The sequence below is a fragment of the Tupaia chinensis genome, unplaced genomic scaffold (genome assembly GCF_000334495.1).
Source record: "Tupaia chinensis unplaced genomic scaffold, TupChi_1.0 Scaffold000275_1, whole genome shotgun sequence".
In the NCBI taxonomy this organism is placed as follows: domain Eukaryota; kingdom Metazoa; phylum Chordata; class Mammalia; order Scandentia; family Tupaiidae; genus Tupaia; species Tupaia belangeri.
Genome location: NW_006159757.1, coordinates 5,568,630 through 5,587,939, shown reverse-complemented (window position 1 = coordinate 5,587,939; position 19,310 = coordinate 5,568,630). Strand labels below are relative to the sequence as shown.

At 37.6% G+C, this 19,310-nt stretch overlaps 1 protein-coding gene across 1 annotated transcript in view; it reads right to left on the bottom strand.

The window, feature by feature from the left end:
- Positions 1-18,545, bottom strand: part of LOC102480823 (fibroblast growth factor 19-like) — an 80,654-nt gene extending 62,109 nt beyond the window's left edge. The window contains exons 1-3 of the mRNA XM_006150076.1: positions 18,503-18,545; positions 18,038-18,128; positions 9,645-9,750 (exon numbers count right to left, since the gene is read on the bottom strand). Of these exons, the coding sequence (XP_006150138.1) occupies positions 9,645-9,750; positions 18,038-18,128; positions 18,503-18,545 (240 nt within the window). The remainder of the gene's footprint in view (positions 1-9,644; positions 9,751-18,037; positions 18,129-18,502) is intronic.
- Positions 18,546-19,310: the final 765 nt, after the last annotated feature.

Genomic DNA, 19,310 nt, shown 5'->3' with positions numbered 1-19,310 from the left:
AGACCTATTTTTTTTCTAAAGTAATTTAAAACACTTTTTCCCCCTTAGGGTGATTTACTGTTTAATCTTTGTATAATTTTTATATTTGTATTACTCCCTCAGTTCTCTATTCTGCTCAAAAATCTCTTTTCAGAGTGATATTTCTGGATTATCCTGTCTGCCACAAATCTCCCAATCATTTCTTATTCTTCCGCTCTGTTTTGTTTCCTATATTACATGACATTGCACTTGATGTTCTTTCATCGTTATCTTTTTATTGTTATGTCTTGCTCATGAGACTGTAAGTTCTATGAGAACAAGGACTTTGTGTTTATTAACTACTGTATCTCAGTGCTTTGAAAAAAAATATTAAGGTGCATATAAAAAGCACTTTATATATAGTTATAGAACAAATTAATACTTAAATACAATGTAATTTTTCTTTATTTCATGCTTTCTGAACTTGTAAATACTGTTTTCCCTCATGTTTCATCTTTCTTCATTCAGAAAAAATATATGGTCAAAGAACAGATGACTTATTTTACTATGTGTGCCTCTTTTGAATAATTGAGTTCAATTGTTGTTTATTCTGAAATTTTCTGGTGATTTTTTTTGTGATAGAAGCTCTGAAGATGTTTTAAATTTTGGGAAATTGGATTGAATGTTCTTTTTATATAAATTGGGAAAGTAAATTCTATGAAGTAACTTGTTTTATGATTTAAATGCTCTTAAAAAAAGCAAACACAACAAACACTTTGGTTTTTCTATAAAGAAGTTTAGCTTGTTTGTTTCTGGTCTTTTCAAGCTCCTTGTAAGGTAGTATTATCCTGAGCAGGCATGATCTTAGTTATGTTTACTTTTATTTTTCATGGAAGCAGTCTGTCCCTAGAAACAATTTGGCATTAATAGCACTCTTTTCTGCCACTTTCAGATATGTAAAATAATGTTAGAGGAAAAGAAGGAAATTGGTGTGATGGTCCCTGCAATGTTAACTGGTTGCTAAGCAGAGACCTAAATCTATCCTGAGTTTCTATAAGCTTTCATGGAGTGTTTTGCTAAGCTGTAAGGAGTTTGCAATTGGAATTCCATTTCACTGCTGTCTAAGGCTAATTGGCTTTATATTATCACAGAGCTATATGTTCACAACTGAAGTCACTTAGGAAAGGACAGCATACACAATGCTGCAAAGAGCTGTATATAATTTATTAGGGGTAAGACCTAAGTGCCAACAACATAGTCCTTTTCAATTGTCTTTTAGATTGATTGAGTATTGAATCTCTAATTCACCTCACTAATTAATGTACTTAGTATAATTGTTGTAAGTATAGATGTGGTGTAGGAACCCAGAGACCTGAAGGCAATGTACATGTCAAAATCAATCATACACGTAAGTCAATGTGATGTGTTGGGCAGCTCGTTTTCCCATGATGGCATTCTATCTGGGCCATCGTCTACTTACACAGAGTGATGATGGTCGTCAAGAAATGGTTCATTGCTTCTCTCCCAAGAAAAATCCGTTGCCTCAAAGTAAAAGGTGATGAACCATGGGGCAAATCCATGCACACTCAAGTCCATTTCCTCTGTGTTTTTATCTGTGTTTAAAAATTGTTTTAACCTTGCTGTGGCAAGATTTGAGGAATGTTCATAAATCTTGTCTTAATTCCTCATTGGCCCATAGTCACAGACATGAAGAGAGATTTATTTGTGGAGCACCAACAAGCCTTGAGTTCAGGAGCAATAAAATTCCTTTTCGTGAGTAAAGTCTGGGAGCCCTTTAGCATTTCCTTTTCTGTGGATGCCAACTCTCATCTCCAGTAGGGCACTGTAGATACCATCCTAAAATGCTGTTCTGGGAGCCAGGAGATAATTGGAGCTGAATGGCCTCTGCAAAGCAGACCGGAACAATTCCAAAGATCAGTACTGAAGTGACCTGCTCGACCTTCTGTAGGGATCTTAGGGAAGAGCTATTTCAGGTTCTTTGCAAAGTAGGCTTTCAAGAAGAGAGTAGGAAGACATGGCTAATTCTCCTCTTTCTCCTTCTCCCTGGATCAGAGTCACTTTTCTGCTCAGGAAGAAGCTAAAAATGTAGAGAGACAGTATAGACAGGGTACGTATTCCAGTACTTGAAAGTTAGGGGGAAAATAGAGTCTTCCAAAGTTGGATCATATTTTTATTCTACTCTTTATTGGTTCACATGTCCTCAGGGATGTATCCAGTTGACATTTAGGCTGGTCTGAATAGGAGAAGGAGAAAATACAGAAGATGCTTAACCTGTATTGATGACCGAGTGACGCTGCAAGACATTCAGTCAGCTCCCTTAGCTTACTGGGACCATAAGAATGTGACTTGTGTTTAGGAAATTAAGCTTCAAAAAAAAGTAGCAAAAACAATTCTTTAGTAATAAAAATGAATCAAGTAGACCATCTTTTAGCCCTTGAGAATGTGCTAATAAGCAAATTCTAAACTCATATGTACAGTTACATGCGTTTAACACATGTATAGATTGCTGTAACTACTATTGCAAACAGAACATAGAAAAACTGCAACACAACCTGCTCCCCCAAATTACCTCATGCTGACCTTTTGTGGGTAGGTAATTCCTCTGCCTTTAATCCCTGGATGTGGAAAAGAAGTTTTAGATATGACCCCAGAAGCACTATCCATAAAGAAAAAAGTTAGTAAATTGGACATCATAGAAGTTAGAAAATTTACTCCCTGAAGAACACAGTTAAGAGAATAAAAAGACAAGCCATGGACTAGCAGAAAACATTTGCAAATCACCTATCAGACAATGGACTCAGTACAAGGCATTTTCAGTAAAAGAAAATTGAGTAAGATATGATTTTTTTTTACAAGACACTGAAGTTGAATGAAGATAGAGAACAAAATGTAATAAAGAATACATGATGGTGAATGTGATTAATGCTAAAATAATGGTTGTATTACCATTGATGCTGATGTGCATTATTGCATCCAGCTTGTGGAATCAAGGAAGCCTTTGTAGGTCATGGAAACAGGTGAGAAAGGGTGTCCTAGAGGAGGAAATCACCTAAGAAAAGCCATGGAAGAGGGACTATGCAGGGTATAAACTGGAAAATTCAAGTAGACTACTGTGTTTGGCTCCCAGTATCACTTCTGCTTTGTTGATGGCGGGACAGCAATGAACACATGTCGTCTAATATATGCATGAACCCATCCTTCAATATTTGTACCTTGAAGACCTGTAAGGAGAAAAAGCAGCCTTTTGTAAGTGAAAGTTACCCCCTAACAATGTACTCACTCATTATACTGAAGCATAGAAAACCATTAAGGGTCATTTAAAACCAACTGAAATGTCAAGATGGTCCATTGGAAATGCAAATGTTAACTTCACTGTGATAAGCACAATAAACAAAACAATGAAACCAATTAGAAAGTACTTTTGAGACTTGCAGGCTTTGATTAGTTACAAAGGCAAAGAAAAAAAGACCATATTGTTTGATCTGGTTTATCTGTAGGTGGAGTCAATAATCTGAATAGTTTTCAATGGTCCTAAATGTTTTCAAGCACTTAGACTCCTGCCATAGGCTCATTTGTTGTTAGGCAATCTACAAGTGGACTTGTCTTCGGAAGTCATTTTTCCTGTGTAGCATCACACCTGGTTACAAACAAAACACTGATATCTAAAATACTTAAGCATCTTTTCTACTGGGCCAAATTCAGGAAAGACCAGATTCTTTTACTATTGGTCAACTGATGAAATTATTGCTAAATTAGCATATGGATTATGTTAAACAATGAGAAGTGTGGAATATAAACTTAAGCCACTTTCATGCTCATAGACACTTGTCGGGGTTAAAACCTGTTTATTACAGTTCTGTTTTATGTTTGTATTAATAAAAATAAGGTTTATTGTACTGGAAAGTTCTGATTCAAGTCATGTACAGTTAGACTCCTCTACCTTCTTGTGTGGTAGTAGATGTCAAAAACATTTTTAAAGAAATTTCTTGGGACCAGCAGGTTGCGTAATGGCTATGTTGCTAAACTCCCATGTAGCCAACAGCGGTTCGAGTCCTCGACCCAGTGGCTTAAAATCATGCCAGATGGGTGTGCGTGCATGTCCAAGATCCCAAGAGGAGAATGGAGGAGAAGGAATTGCAGCGTGGCCATCCCTGCGGGATGATTTCTCACTTTCTATGTCTCTGTGTCTCTCTGTCTTTCTGGCGAGCGCATGTGCTCTATAGCAAAAACCTCTCCAAAAACAGAAATTTCTTGCATTCACATTTCATACAGTATGGTGGTGTTTTTGTGTTGTTCATTGCCAGAGAACATGTGTATTTGAGAGAGAAAGTGAGACAGAAAGAAAGAGGGGGAGAAGGTACCCCTCCTCCGATGGGGAATTATCACACTGTAATTCTTTCTACTCTCTATCTTCTTTTGAAATTTTGAGCACTCAGGCACATGCACCTGGTGTGTTTTTCAAGCCCTAAACTGGGATTCATACATGGTCGGCCAAGTAGTAATGGGTTCCCTTAACCACCAGGCCATGGGACCAGCCTTATTATGATTTATTTTTTTTAAAAGAGAAATCTTTTTTTCTATAGGGCACATGTGTTCGCCAGAGACAGAGAGACAGAAAGTGAGAAATCACCCCCTGGGGGTTGACCATGCCACTATCTTTTCTCTCCCGTTCTCCTTTAGGGATTGGGCATGCATGTACATGCACCCAGTCTGAATTTTAACCTGGGTCTGGGACTCCAACTGCAATCGACTACATGGGAATCCAGTGACATAACCATTATGCCATCTATTGGCCCCAGTATGATGTGTTTTAACACATGTACCACAAACAGGATATAGAGTAGATATAACAATCCCAAAGATGTCCCTCATTCTGACCCTTTTTAAATAAACCTGGCCATGAAAGAAGCGTTGACAAATAGGGTTTCAAAAAGTTAAAAACGTTTTTTTCTTCAAAGAACACTTAAGAAACTGAAAAGACAAGGTACAGATTGGGAAAAAATATGGGCAAGCCACGTGTCAGATGAAGGACTTATATTCAGAATAAAGATCTCTTGAAAAGATCTTTATAAAAAAAAAATCACTGTTCCCTCAACAGTAAGAGAACAAACAATCCAATTTAAAAATGTGCAAAAGGGACCAGCAGATGGTGTAATGGTTACATCGTTGGACTCCTACGTGGTCGACTATGGTTCGAGTCCCAGAATCAGTGACTTTAAAACTCACACCAGGCACATGTGTGTGTGTGCCCAAAATCCCAAGAGGAGAATGGAGGAGAAGGGATTGTGGTGTGACCATCTTCCCAGGAGGTGATTTCTCATTTTCTGTCTCTTTGGTAATAGAGGATTGAATAGAGGATTTACCTAGGAGATAAAGGGTAGGCAAATAAGCAAATGAAAAGATTGTTAGTCTTTAGGGACATAGAAATTAACAAGATAAGACACTCTTAGTAGAATGGCTAAAATAAAAAATACCGACCACACTTGTGATGCTGAACGTGATGTAACTGGACCTCATTTACATGACTGGAGGGAATGCAAAATGGTACAGTTACTATGGGAAACAGTCTTTGAGTTTCTTAAAAAGGTAAACAGATGCATTTCATATTACCCACCAAGCCTTGCTTATGAATTTTTTTTAGATAAGTAAAAACTTAGGTCCACATAAATACTTGCACATGGATGTATTTAGTAGTATTCATATCACCAAAACCTGGAAACAATTATGTCCTTCAAAGGGTGAATGGATAACCAAATTGTGGTATATCCATACAACAAAATACATGAGATAACATGACTGAGTCTCAAAATAACATTTGGAGCAAAAGAAGCTGTATTTCATTTAGCATTAATAAACAATCTCTTTCTTTGAGGAACATCTTTTCTTATTCTTCTTATGAAATATTTTTCTCCTTGTTCTCTTAGGTCTCAAATTTCCTCTTTTCCATTCATGGTGCTTCTACTCTGAAAAATCTCATTTGTACACATTTTGGATGTCTTTTGCTGCATAATATCAATCTCCCACCCCCTCCCAAACTGAGTGGCATAAAACTACCCCCATTTTTATGATTCTATAGATTTTGTAGGTTAAGAATTGTTTTGACTCTGAGACTATATACTCTTTTTTTTCTTAAAGAATTATTTATTTAATCTTATTTATTCATTTATTTATTTTAATTTGACCAGAGAGAGACAGAGAGAGGGGGGGGGAAGTGAGAAAGCAAGCCATCAGGTTCGGGACTCACACTGTGATTGGCCATGTAAGATCGTCTGGTGCCTTAACCATCATACCACCTGCTGGTCCCCAAGACCACATACTCTTTATAGCACCTCAGATCTGATCTTTGCCCTGAAGCCATTTTTTTATTTTGAAGACACTGGTATCTACTACATTCCCTCCAAATTTCCTCCTGCTAATGTTTCCTCCAAATTGTAATAAAAACAAAACAAAACCAAGCAGTTCGTTCTTCAGTTTGTCTCTCTTACTTTTATTTTAGGGTGCTAAAATCTAGGTGTTTCTTCAACCTTCAACATTCCTCCAAAAGTTCTCCTTCCCTTCATGATTGAGGTCATTATGTACATTTTCTCCTTTATAGTGTTGCAGAACTAACTGTTATTATATAACAATAGCCCTTTTCTCAAGCTTCTAATAACATTGACTTCACTTTTGTTCAAGCCTTCATTGACAGCCTCCCTCAGGACTGTTAAGCTTTTGTTTGTCAGGGTTCTAAAATGGTAAGTTTCAGATTTTGCTATGGCAGAACACAGTCTAGGTACCACGGTAAGTTCTAGTTATTGCTCTATATCAAACCACTTTAAACTGAGTCACAAAGCGTTAATCACATTATAATAATTTTGTATTGAGTTCTTCCTTCTTTCCGAATGTTGGGCACACACACTCAGCATGTTCTTCATGCTGCTGGGTCTGGAACTCAAACTGCAGAGTTGGCCATGGGAGATCTAGTTGCCTTAACCACCATGGCGCAGACTGGTCATTTCACTACTCATTATTGGAGTGAATTTGGGTAAGTTTCTCAATCTTTCTGGATAATGGTTTCCTTACCTGATGTATGAGGATAGCATACTTGCCTTGAGTATCATTTTGTGAGAATTAAATTATACTGTACATGTAATGTAGTGGGCACTTAATAAATGGTAGCTATTTTGTGGAGATATATGAGAATCTTTGGTTAAAACCTTTTCTAATCTTACATTCTGCTTAGCACTTTGATGAAGAAAATGAACACACAAAACCCACATACATTTAAAGCAGGATTCTGTATTTGAATTATTTCTATCTAAATATAATCCTCACTGACTCTACAATACCATGGCAAACAAACCAACTAACTCAGATGGCTACAAAACAAATTTACAATCAGAAATAAGATGCAGAGAAAAATCAATGGCCTTGTGTTCAATATTAATCTCCCATCAATAAAGGCCCATATCTTTCACTCTTTATGGTAATTGCCCCAGTGATCTGCTTAAAGTGCTTAAAGTACTTAGAGGGGCTTGCTGATAGCATCTTATCAGGCCTCCGTGCACATGTCAGGGAGCATCCAGGGACTGGGGCTGGTTCTGCCAAATGTGATGTTTAATTTGACAAAGGGTCTTTGGGTGGGTGTCACAGACACCAGCCTGTGTTTACCAAAGGGTTTGCCATCAGGTCTTACTTCCCTTCCTGCTCTGTAGGATGACGGTAGCTAACTTTTCCTTTTCCTAGGCTTTAAAGGTTCACTGAAACAAAATAGGCCAGGGTCAGTTCACCACTTAAATTGGTATCACTAGGAATTTCATTGTATGTGCTCTACAAGAATTTGACATTAGACAAATGACTCTGCTGGCAGCACAATAGACCCTCCTTTCTCTTAGAAGTCTACTAATATATACATTTAGAGCTTACTGGCATTGAGGGCTTCTGTCCAAAGAGCCCAACATCGTTTCCCTTAAAAGCCCAGTCTTCCCACAGAAACTTCACTTTCACCAAGTAACTTGTGTTGTTCTCCAAATTAAATTTGAATTTAGAAATGTCCCAGTTCACTGTCTGTGGGCTCATGTTAATTCAAGATACTTTGCAAAATCTGAAGACATGACCTATGAGGGGTAGAAGCCCTCTTCCTAGCTAGTCCTTTGGCTTACCTTTTTTTTTTTTTCTTTTCCCCTAGCTTCTGAAAGAACGGAATCCCTTTTCTTTCTTTACAGCCCATCCTTGTTCCCACCCAGTACTATTTGTTTGTAGTGCTTTGGAAACTAACATCCTTTTGCCTATGCAATGGGAAAATACATTTAGTTTTGAACCTGAGAACTCACATGAGGCATTTGTAACTGGACACTGCCCTCAAGTTTAACACACACACACACACACACACACACACACATACACACACAAATTTAATATCCAATACACTTGTGTTTTTCTAAAATTGTCCTTTAGACTTTGTATGGGAAGAGGACATTAGAAATTTACAGAATACTTTACTTTCTATGTGCCTATATTCTACTTTGGTTAGTCAACCACATCCTTTTCAGATTTTACCCAACCTTCCCAAGTGGCACATACTGTTTGAAATCATAATGACAGACATCACTTTGATGTTACTTTTTATTCTTAACTTAGCCATCATTCACAGCTGCTTCTGCTTCAATTGAATGAGGCACTTAAAAAAGGGAAGATATTATATAAATTAAATTTTCATTGCTCTGTAACATATCAAAAGATTGTACCATTTCTGATTTATAGTTAGGATTGGAAATTAACTTCAAAAGGCAAGAAATGGAAAAGTGGAGGCATATTCTTTCATGGCTTATTACTGAAAAGGGAGAAGTGATGTAATGATAACAATAAGGTTTCTCTTCTTGAACAAAAGAAGGAACATCCATTCCTCTTATACCTGTGTTTATAGTCATTCATAAGCCTTGTTTAACTCTTAACCCTTTGGACTTACAACTTGAATGCAACCAAGTCTTATATTGCAATAAATATTGCACCCAGAATAGAATTGTAGAGTGACAGAAGTACAGCTTAAAGATGTAGTGAGGGATCAGAAATATTCAGACTATCACTATCAGGCAAATGTAGCATGAACAGAATGATTTTGAATAGGGTGCATTTCAGAGAGTTTATCAGTTTAGTTTACACCTGGTGAGCGATAAAGGGAACCTGAAACCATATTATCACCCTCCTAGTTTCCCTCCTAGTTTAATTCTCTTCCTGTGACCTAATTTTGCAGTTGGGGTTCACTGAGAAAAATGTAGGTTCGGTTGCCCAATCCAGACTCTCTGGAATCCTTGTTTACTTGCTGTTTACCTCTGGACCTTAGAGTTCCTTTCCTCCTTTTACTTAACCTCATCCCATTGATTCCTTGATCCCACCAGCCCAGCTTCCTGAGACTTTATTCCATAGGTACTTTTCGGTTTCTAAAAGACCCTGCACTAGATGCTTCCCATCTCCAACCACATCCCCTCTACAGGCCATCGGTCATCTCTTCCATTTCTCTGCACTCACTTTTTTTTTTTTTTTTCCACTTCTGCTCAATCTTGCTTCCTGACCATCCTCTTTTGGCTAGGCTTTTGTTTCTCAAAATCCACAACCTCAGCCATTTATGCAATATACTCACTAGAATTTTAGAATTCTCCATCTTTTCATTTGCATACAGTTTTTACCCCCTGATCCCCTCTACTGCTGACTTTGTCTTCTGCTGCTCTGAGATCACATGTCCTCACATCATTTCCAAGAGCCCTAGGCATTTTAGCCTTCATGGGTTCCTTCCTGCATGAAAAAATATTAAAAATTATATTTTATGACTGCTTTGGTATAAAGATGAATATAATCTTTTACCCTAAAAGTTCTTTTTTCCCCTTGATCTTAAAAGGAATTAAAACATCTTTCTGAGCCCCTAAAATTATTGTAGGCAGTAGGCTTCGTGCCTGCACTGCCTGATGGATAAGTCAGCCCTGAGGTCAAGCCACAGAAAGGTACAGATTTGATCCTGCTCAGAATAAACTTTAACTGGGCTTTGAGAGTAGCCTGGTGATCATCTCTCATTTATGCCCTTATCCTCTCTATTGATACCTAAAATTTCTCCTTTCTCTCTCTCTCTCTGTGTGTGTGTGTGTGTGTGTGTGTGTGTATGTGTACATTCACAGAGCCTGACCCACCTACCTTCCTTCTTTTCCTTTTACAGGGAAAATTTACCTCATTTGTTATGGTTTCAATGTCCCCCCTCCCCCCAATTTTTTTGTGTTGGTATTTAATTGAATTATAAGTGGTAAGAGGATACCTAGTCTGATTATGGTGTTGCAAAGTGAGGCTTTCGAGAAGTAACTGGGCATCATGGTGGGATCCTGGTGATTAAGTCCTGGTAGGTTTATAAGAAGAGGGAATGGGATAGACAGAGACATGGCCATAGTCATGCATTTTGCTCTGCATACTCCTACTCTTTCACCATGTGATGCTCTCTGGACCTCATCAACAAAAAGACCTTCACCAGATGTGGCCCCTTAAACTTGGACCTCTAATGGGAACAGCAGATGACATAATGGTTACGTCACTGAACTTTCATGTGGTCTTCCATGGTTTGAGTCCTGGATTCAGGTCTTAAAACTCATGCTGGGTGCTTGTGCATGTGTGCCTCAAATCCCAAGAAGAGAACAGAGAAGGTATTGCAGTGTGGCCATCCCCCATAAGGGGGGTGATTTCTTGCTTTTTGTCTCTCTGTCTCTGTTTCTCTGGTGAGCACATGTGCCCTATAGCAAAAATCTCTCTCTTAAAAAAAAAAAAAAGTAAACCTTTATTCATTATGAATGATCCAGACTTAGGATTTTCTGTTATTGGCAACAGAACACTTTGGAGTATCACTCTACATGGCCAATTATCTCTTGTATCATCCTTACAGTCTTTCTTTCATTGTATCCATCCTATTTTCTTCCTTGTGTTTTGCCAAGGATGAGTTGAAAAGTATTCTTTCACTTTTTTTTCCCCAGTCAGTCCTGATACCAGTACCTACATTCCTTTGATGCTAGTTTTTTACAATTATTGAGGCTCAGAAAATTGTACCCCTAAAATATGGTGCTTTGGCATGCTGAGTACTAAAAAAGATTGGAAGGCCTCAGAAGAAAATCTCTCTGATCTTTTTCTGCCTTCCTGCCTCCTATCTCTGATTTTCCTCTGAAGTGAGGCATACAAATCAGAATTCCTCTTCCCCAAGATTGGTCATAGAAATGACTCTAAAACCAGCTCCTCCACCCAAAAAAGAAAAGAAATATAGAGTTATTATTCTAATCTCTTCCCAACTTTGCCTTTTGTCTTGGTATAAAAAAAATTCTCTAACTTTGTCTAATGGTAAGTCTTAAGACCTTCATTCTAGAGAAATCCTAGCTCATACCTGTAAGATAGAAATGCTGTTTGGAGAAGTCAAGAAGAATCAGGACAGGCAGACCTTGCTGGTTTCCCTGCCTCAGTCCATCACATTAGATTGAACCCTTTTTGTTCAATCATATTTCTACATGACTGTCTATTCTTTCTCAAAAGTAAACATAAAATACATATAAAATATATATTTTTTCTGTATCTTTGGGTCCTCATTCTAAAAGTTCTTGTGTTACATAAAATTTTGACTAAATAAATTTGTTATGTATTTCTCTTGTTAACCTGTTTCTTGTTATAACAGTGTTGTGTATAACCCTTATGATGGGTGAGGAAATAATCACATTTTTTCTGCCTCTACAGAAAAATCATTGTCCTCTTTATTCTCATCTCTATTCTCCTCCCTTTCTGCCTTCAGATTGTTACAGATCCTCCTATGCTGAAAAAAGGTTTTTTGAGCCTATTATTTCCTTATGTTTCTTTTCCATCTCTCTTACTTTTGTGGTTAAACTTCTGGTTTATTCCATTGGTTTCCATGTCTCTTCACCACCTTTTTTCTTGGATTTAAATATTGATTTTAAAAATTATATGTATATTATAAAAATAAAAACATACTGAAAGTATAATGAAGAAAATACAAATCCCAGTACTTTCATACTCCATTGAACCTCTTGCAATTTTGTTTATTCACTTTTAATTTACTCTTTATTCATAATTTATTGTCAAGATCAGTGTTGACTTGTTATTTTCAGAGAATAAAGACTGACTTACATTTCCTGTGAATCTGTGTGTCTATTTTGACTGTGCATTGTTAAGAAACAGACTAGAAATAGACTGGCGAGACTAGAGGGATTACTTATGAGTCTTTGTTTTATCAACTCAATTTAGTCTCTTACATGATATTGTTACCTACCTTTTCCCTCAACTCCACTGTTCTCAAGGATTCTCTTTCTTCATAAGTGCTGATTGGCAAAGTCTCATAATGACTCCACATCATAACTGCTGATTTCAGTCCCAACACAACGGAGTAACTCTTGTCCTGGTTATCAGTTCATATTCCTTTTTCTTTCTTTTTCTTTCTTTCTTCTTTCTTTCTTTCTTTCTTCTTTCTTTTCTTTCTTTTTTTTTTTTTAAGAGGTTTTTGCTATAGGGTGTGTGCACTCACCAGAAAGACAGAGAGAGATGGAGACAGAAAGTGAGAAATCACCCTCCAAGGGAGATGGCTATGCCACAATCCCTACTCTTCCATTTTCCTCTCTGGATCTTGGGCGCACACACATTCATGCTTGGCATGAGTTTAAACTGCCCAGTCCAGAAATTCAACTGCAGTCTACTACGTGGGAGTCCAGCAACATAACCATTTTGCCATCTGCTGGTCCCCCAATTCATATTCTTGAGAAAGATAATTTGATTGACTCTACACACATCTTTTTCTTTTCTTCCTTTTTGCGTGGCTGCTGGTGGGAAAAGCCCAAGTCAGAGTGTGAGCCATTGGTTTCTTTTTTACTTCTGGTCTCCCTATACATTATGTATGGGATTTCCCCTAAATTCAGTCCTTGGGACTCTCCCACTTTCTGTTTGTACTCTTTATCAATGGAATACTTTACATCTATTCTAGTGGCTTCTGATTTCACCATTTCAGTTGTCCAAATGGTTTTCTGGATAATGAGGGGGAACTATCATTCTCAAGGACTCCAAACATGGAACTTGGAAGTTACCTTTCTTAGTATCCTTTCATTCTTATACACAAGGCTCTTTCTTACCTGTTTAATATCCCTGGCATTTCTATCTCACACATACAAACACATACACATAACATAGGCCACTGAGCAATAGAACTTGGTAAAGGAATCAAGCAATAAGAATATTTTTATTTTTGGCACTTGGAAAGGGAGTGTATCAGATTCTTCTGGTTTAGTAGGAAGAGCATTTGGCTTTTTATTTTAGTTCTAAATTTGCTATTAATTAATTGGGTAACCTTGAGAAAGTTATGTCCCTTCTCTGTATTTCAGTTTTACTATGCACAAAAGGGACTAATAACACCTCATTTGCCTAAAGGGAGGAGATCCCACCAAATGCCAACATCATCTGATAAAGCAATTATAGGGAATGGGTAATTATTATTAATTTAATGAAGACCATTAACTACTAAATTATTACTTAAACTATCTAATTTCCTCATAATGTCAATAATGTTGTCTAAAATGGATGTATTGGGATCAGCAGATTGCATGGTGGTTACAGTTGCTGAACTTCCACAAGGCCGACTGTGGTTCTAGTCCTCAACCTGGAGGTGAGTGCACATGCCCTATAACAAAAACCTCTATCTAAAAAAAAAAAAAAAGAAAGTTGTATACAAAGGAAACAGCTGACATTATTGAAGCAGAGGTTAGCAGAAAAGAAAAATTCACTACCCTTTAACTAGATGCCCAACTACATATGTGTTATATTGTCATAGTCACGTGGCTGTTCCACATCATGCTTGTAGTAACAACTCACACTCATATTCACACTTATGCTCATGGTCAACATGATCAAAACTGAAATCCTATTTTCATGTCCCCCAATCCTACTTCTCCCTCAAGGCTACTTTTTAAAATTTTTTTCCTCAGAGGAATTTTTGCTATAGGGCATGTGCTTTTGCCAGAGAGACAGAGAGACAGAAAGCAAAAAATCATACCCCAGGGGGCATAGCCATACCGCAATCCTTTCTCCTCCATTTTCCTCTTGGGATTTTGGGAATGCAAGCACATGCACCCAGTGTGAGTTTCAAGCTGCTGGGTCTGGTATATGAACCACAGTTGACCATGTGGGAGTCAAACGACTTAACCACTATGCCATCTGCTAGTCCCCCACAAGCCTACCTCTATATCAGTAACAGTGCTTTCTGTTGCTTAAATCAGAAGCTTCAATGCTATCTTTTTTAAGCATTATTTCATTGTATTTATTATTATTATTATTTTTAAATTTGCTACAGAGCATGTGCACTCATGAGAAGGAGAAAGAGAGAGAAACAGAGAGAGAGCAAACTAGTAGGTCTAGGACTTGAACCGTGGTTAATCTTGTGGGAGTCCAGTGCCTTAGCCACCATGTCACCTGCTGGAGTCTTACCTGCCTAATCCACATTTTCCATGATAAGAGTATCAGTTTCCCCAGTTGCTCCTACAGATGTCCAATTCCTCACATGACTCCTCTACCTTAGTTGAGGAACAGTGTCTCAATGCTCTGCTTTTCTTTCTCATCTAGATAAGGTGCCAGTTACCTAGTCTCCCTGAACTAGTGTTCTTTTCCAAGTCAATCTTCTCAGGACAGCTGTGTTAAATTTCTAAAAAGGTAACAGATCACTTTCAAAATTTTCTAACTGCTACCAATTTCCCTTACGATAAAATCTCTTAGAATTTCTCTCATCATCCACTTTAAGATATCCCCCATCTCCTTAGTTTTTTTGTAGTTCTTATTTAATCTTAGGTAGGATTTTTTTTCTTTTTCTTTTTCTTTTTCTTTTTTTTTTTTGAGAGAGATTTTTGCTATAGAGCACATATACTTGCTAGAGAGACAGAGAGAGTCAGAGAGACAGAAAGCGAGAAATCACCCCCCAGAAGGGATGGCCATGCTGAAATCCATTCTCCTCCAGTCACCTCTTAGGATTTGGGGCACACTCACACACACACACACGCATCCGCGTCAGCATTGAGTTTTAAGCAACGGGTCCAGGACTTGAACCACAGTCGACTATGTGGGATTCCAGTGATATAACCATTACACAATCCCTATGTAGGATTATTTTATTTATTATTTTTATTTATTTATTTTTACCATTTTAGGCTCCCTTTACTAAAATACAAAAGACATGAGAAGAGGACTAAGTAATTTTTCTGCTGCAACTTATAGCTATCAGGATTTGCTTATATTCCTTTTCTTTTCTAATTCCAGAATCTCTACTCTCTCTCTCTCTCTTGCTCTCTCTCTCTGTTTTTAGTTTTTTTCCTATAGAGTGTATGCTTTCTCTGAAAGGAGATAGAGAGAGGGAAAATGAGAAATCACCCTCTAGGGTGAAGGACATGACACAATCCCTTCTCCAGAATCCTCCTGAAGTTTTGGGCATGTTTACACTCTGATTGATTCTCAAGTCACTGAGTCTGGGGCTCAAACCATGATTGGCTATGTGGCAGTCTAGCACCTTAACCACCATGCCATCTGCTAGCTCCTCCCTACTCTTTTAATTTAACTTTTATTGATCCTTTAGGACTCAGTTTTGAGGTTGTATCAGTAAGAATTCTGTTCCACTCAGCTTCTTTTCACTCTGTCTCTATGTACCCAATGCAGTTTTTTCTCATAGGATTGATCACCTTATGTTATAAAAGTCTACTTCTTTCTTTTCTCAAGTGAATGGTAAGCTATCTGATGCCACAATTTATATCTTAATTATCACGTTTTTCCTCACGACTTAGCAATGTATTTGGCTCATCCTAGATGCACAATATATATTGTATTATAGCCTATATAGTGGAAAAGTAAATTATAGTATATAATATTTATTGAAAAAATAAATTATGGTACATAATATTTATATTATAATATTTATAATTTATAAATGTGTAATACTTAGCATATTATAACAATGTCTCAAATGTGCAACTAGAAAATGGTTAAGTAGTGCAGATTTTTTTCTTTAAAAAAGTATAAATATATAAAGGACATAAGTAATATTTATAATGCAAATGATTAAAATAACAAAGAACTATAAAGGGATAGACTTCAATTATCTGGTACATTCCTTGACAATGCTGACTAGCTAAGTTATTATGTAATATAATAACTCATGTGATGATTGTCTTTTGTGATGAACATTATGATGGCTCACTTCTCCATTCCCTTCAAGGAAACCAAGTGAGGATTTCTGTGGGGTAAAAATGCTATATCCAAAAAGTGTTTGGGTATTGAAAGATGCTTTCTTACTGCTAAAATGCTATTGAAAATGGTTTTATGCATTTTGAGATTTTGCTATTTCTGTGATTTAGCTGCAGCCTTTTTCCGGGTTAAGATATTTGTTTTGGAAACTCACAGACTGGTTGATGAAGTTTGGTGAGCCTTAGCCAATACACTGAATCACATTTGTATTCTTCAGCTTTGTTTGGATTCTACTTTGGGTTGATTGATCAGTTCTTTCTTTGGGAGACAAACTTGGGGTGACCTTCATGGTAGTGCAGAATTGTAGTACATACATCTGCATAGCAATTAAACCAATGATATTGGAGATAAATAATGTCTAATAATGATCATTAAAACCATTCCATAAAAAATATAACCACTAAGTTGTTAGTTTTTAAAGATACATAAAAAACTTGAAACCACCATGTGGGCTGTGTCCATATATTCTTTGCCTTCTTGGGGAAGTCTTCTATCAGCCACTGACACAGAATGAAAATCTTAGCTTACCTCTAGCGTTCTCATTCAGAATAATTAATGTCCCTTCTATTTCAACAAAGGAGAATACTTCCCTCTAGAGATATTTATTTATCAACAGTTTTCTTATTGGGAAATCAAAATGTGGTTCTCAACTTGATTTAAGAAGAAATATCAGGAAGGATGATAGATAAATAGATTGATAATATCTTTTTAAAATAATAATTGCAGTCATCAAAGTTAACATATTTTGACAGGTTGGTATATTAAAAGCCATTAAAAAAACAGCTGTTTAGCTGTAGGGAATTTCACTCTTAGGCTGAATCCAAAGATACGTGTTGGTATTTATTCAGTAATCAATCACAGAAAGAAAAGACCTCGAATTTTAGTTGGAAGTTTTTATTTTTATCCTTTTCCTTACTCCTGGTCTTTAAACCTGCTCTGAGGAGAGCTATACATGCCAGGCTAGTGCTCATCAAAAGCGAGCAATCACAGCTAAATCAGCATGCAAAATGCCACTCAACCTTGGGCCTTTATTAAAATTTGCTGGGACTCAATTTGAGATAGCGATCATTCTTATTAAAAAGCAAAATGTAAGATAGTTTTTTTATATAAATCTCTGGATGGAATGGAATTGTTAATCAGCATAGGCTGATGTGATTTCTCTGTTGCAAATCCTGCCGAGGGCTCAGAAGTGGCACATTACCATAATTCGTAGGCTAGAGCTGGCAGCTTGAAAAAGACCTGCAAGAATCTTTAAAATGCTTAAGCAAAGCTGCAAGTCACAGCAAAACAACACAGTGAGAGCTGCTACCCGGTGTTTCTCCTGTTATATAACGAAGTTTTGGCCTCTTCCCCATCACTTGCTTTTCTTGACGGTCCCCTTGTTTATGTCGCTGGGTGTTGTTTATAAACAACCTCTCAACATAGCACCGCTGTACTGCAAAATGCATCCATTTACCACGTTCGCAGTGTGCTGCAGAAGTTGTATGAAAGAGCTTGCGTTTTTCTTTTAGTACAGAAAGTGGAGCCGATCAATTAACCACATGCACTTAATGCATTGTTTGTCTGCCTTGTCGTATCCTTTTTCCCTGTTTGACATCACTCTCTATAATTTTTTGTACTTTAAAAAAATAGAGCAGCTTCCAAAAGATAGAGAACTCTTGTTGGCTACACAATGGCCTGTTTATTTAATGCCTATTTTTCACCTCAAGAAAATACCGTTAGATTTGCGGACCCATCCTTAAATTGAGTAAAGTCAGAAACTTATATCATTTTTCCTTACCGAGGGAAGATTACATTTTCTCCTTCACTGGAAAACTCATGGCACATCCACGAGGAGATGTCAGTATAGACCAAAATGAGGGTGGCTAAATCTGTGACAGAAGGAATTACCGACAAATGACACTCAACTTTGTGTGAACTAATGGCAACCTGACCTAATTGTGAGAAGACTTTACAAGAAATACGTGTGTTCAGATATGCAAGACAACAAAGCACGTAGCTTTCTGCTACCAAACACTATGTCTGTTTAGGAGACTGGGTGTCTGAGGAAGAAAACCAACTGCTTAGTGTTCTGAGACATGGAGATGTCAGATGGGATGGAAGAGAGCCTTTCTCCCCATCATTTGAATTGTAGCAGCAAACACAAAGGTGCTCATTTTAATACTCAACAACAAAAAAGTGGAAGGCTGAAACTTTCCGGTTGGAATGAAAGTTGGAGGTCCATGGTAGACTCCAGTTGACTTACCCTCAATAAAAGGCCAAAGGAATGCACTTCTGAAGGTGATCATGTCTATGGGGGTTCTAGGTGGGCTCTAAATAGAAAGTTAGCATTTTTAAAGAGTGTATATGAATGCACATAGCTTTGAACAAGCACGTGCATTTTCATGAGTGATGTTCCTTTTTCTTCCATGGCAACTCAGTTGTGCCACCTTGATTAGAGTCCTCTGTTATTCTCAGAGCTCGTTAGCCTTTGACGTAGCAGGTGATGTACAAAGTTCTGCTAGCAAATCCAAATGTATTCGAGTTTGAACAGACATTGGTTGAATATGTTGGAAATTTCTCAACTAGTGGTTGGGAAATCTAGTGGGCAGATTTGAACGGTAACATGTCTGAAACAAGTACAAAATTAAACAAGACCTAGGGAGGAGATGTGAGCCAGATTCAAGAAGCTGCTTCTACCTGATGTCTCCTTTTGACATCCCATCTGAATCCCTCCTTAAAGCCAGAGAGCTGGAAATGGTATTCTAGTTAGAAACAGCAATCAGATGAAATAGATTAGATGATGCACATTTTTATGAAGTCCAAAAATACATTACGAGGGCATTGTTTCTGAGCCTGGGCACTGGGGGCTCCCGCACTGAGCCTGTCCCTCAACCTCCTTCTCCAGAAACGACTGTGATTGCTCAGCGTCAGCACGCACAGCTGGACCTCACATTCCCATTTGCAGCGGATGCTTCATCTGAAATGCTGGTAGTATTTGTCAGCCTGGAAGTGTCTTGAGGCTGCTTCTGAGAGATACAAGGAGGCAACTGATAAGGAGCGCATCAGAAGGG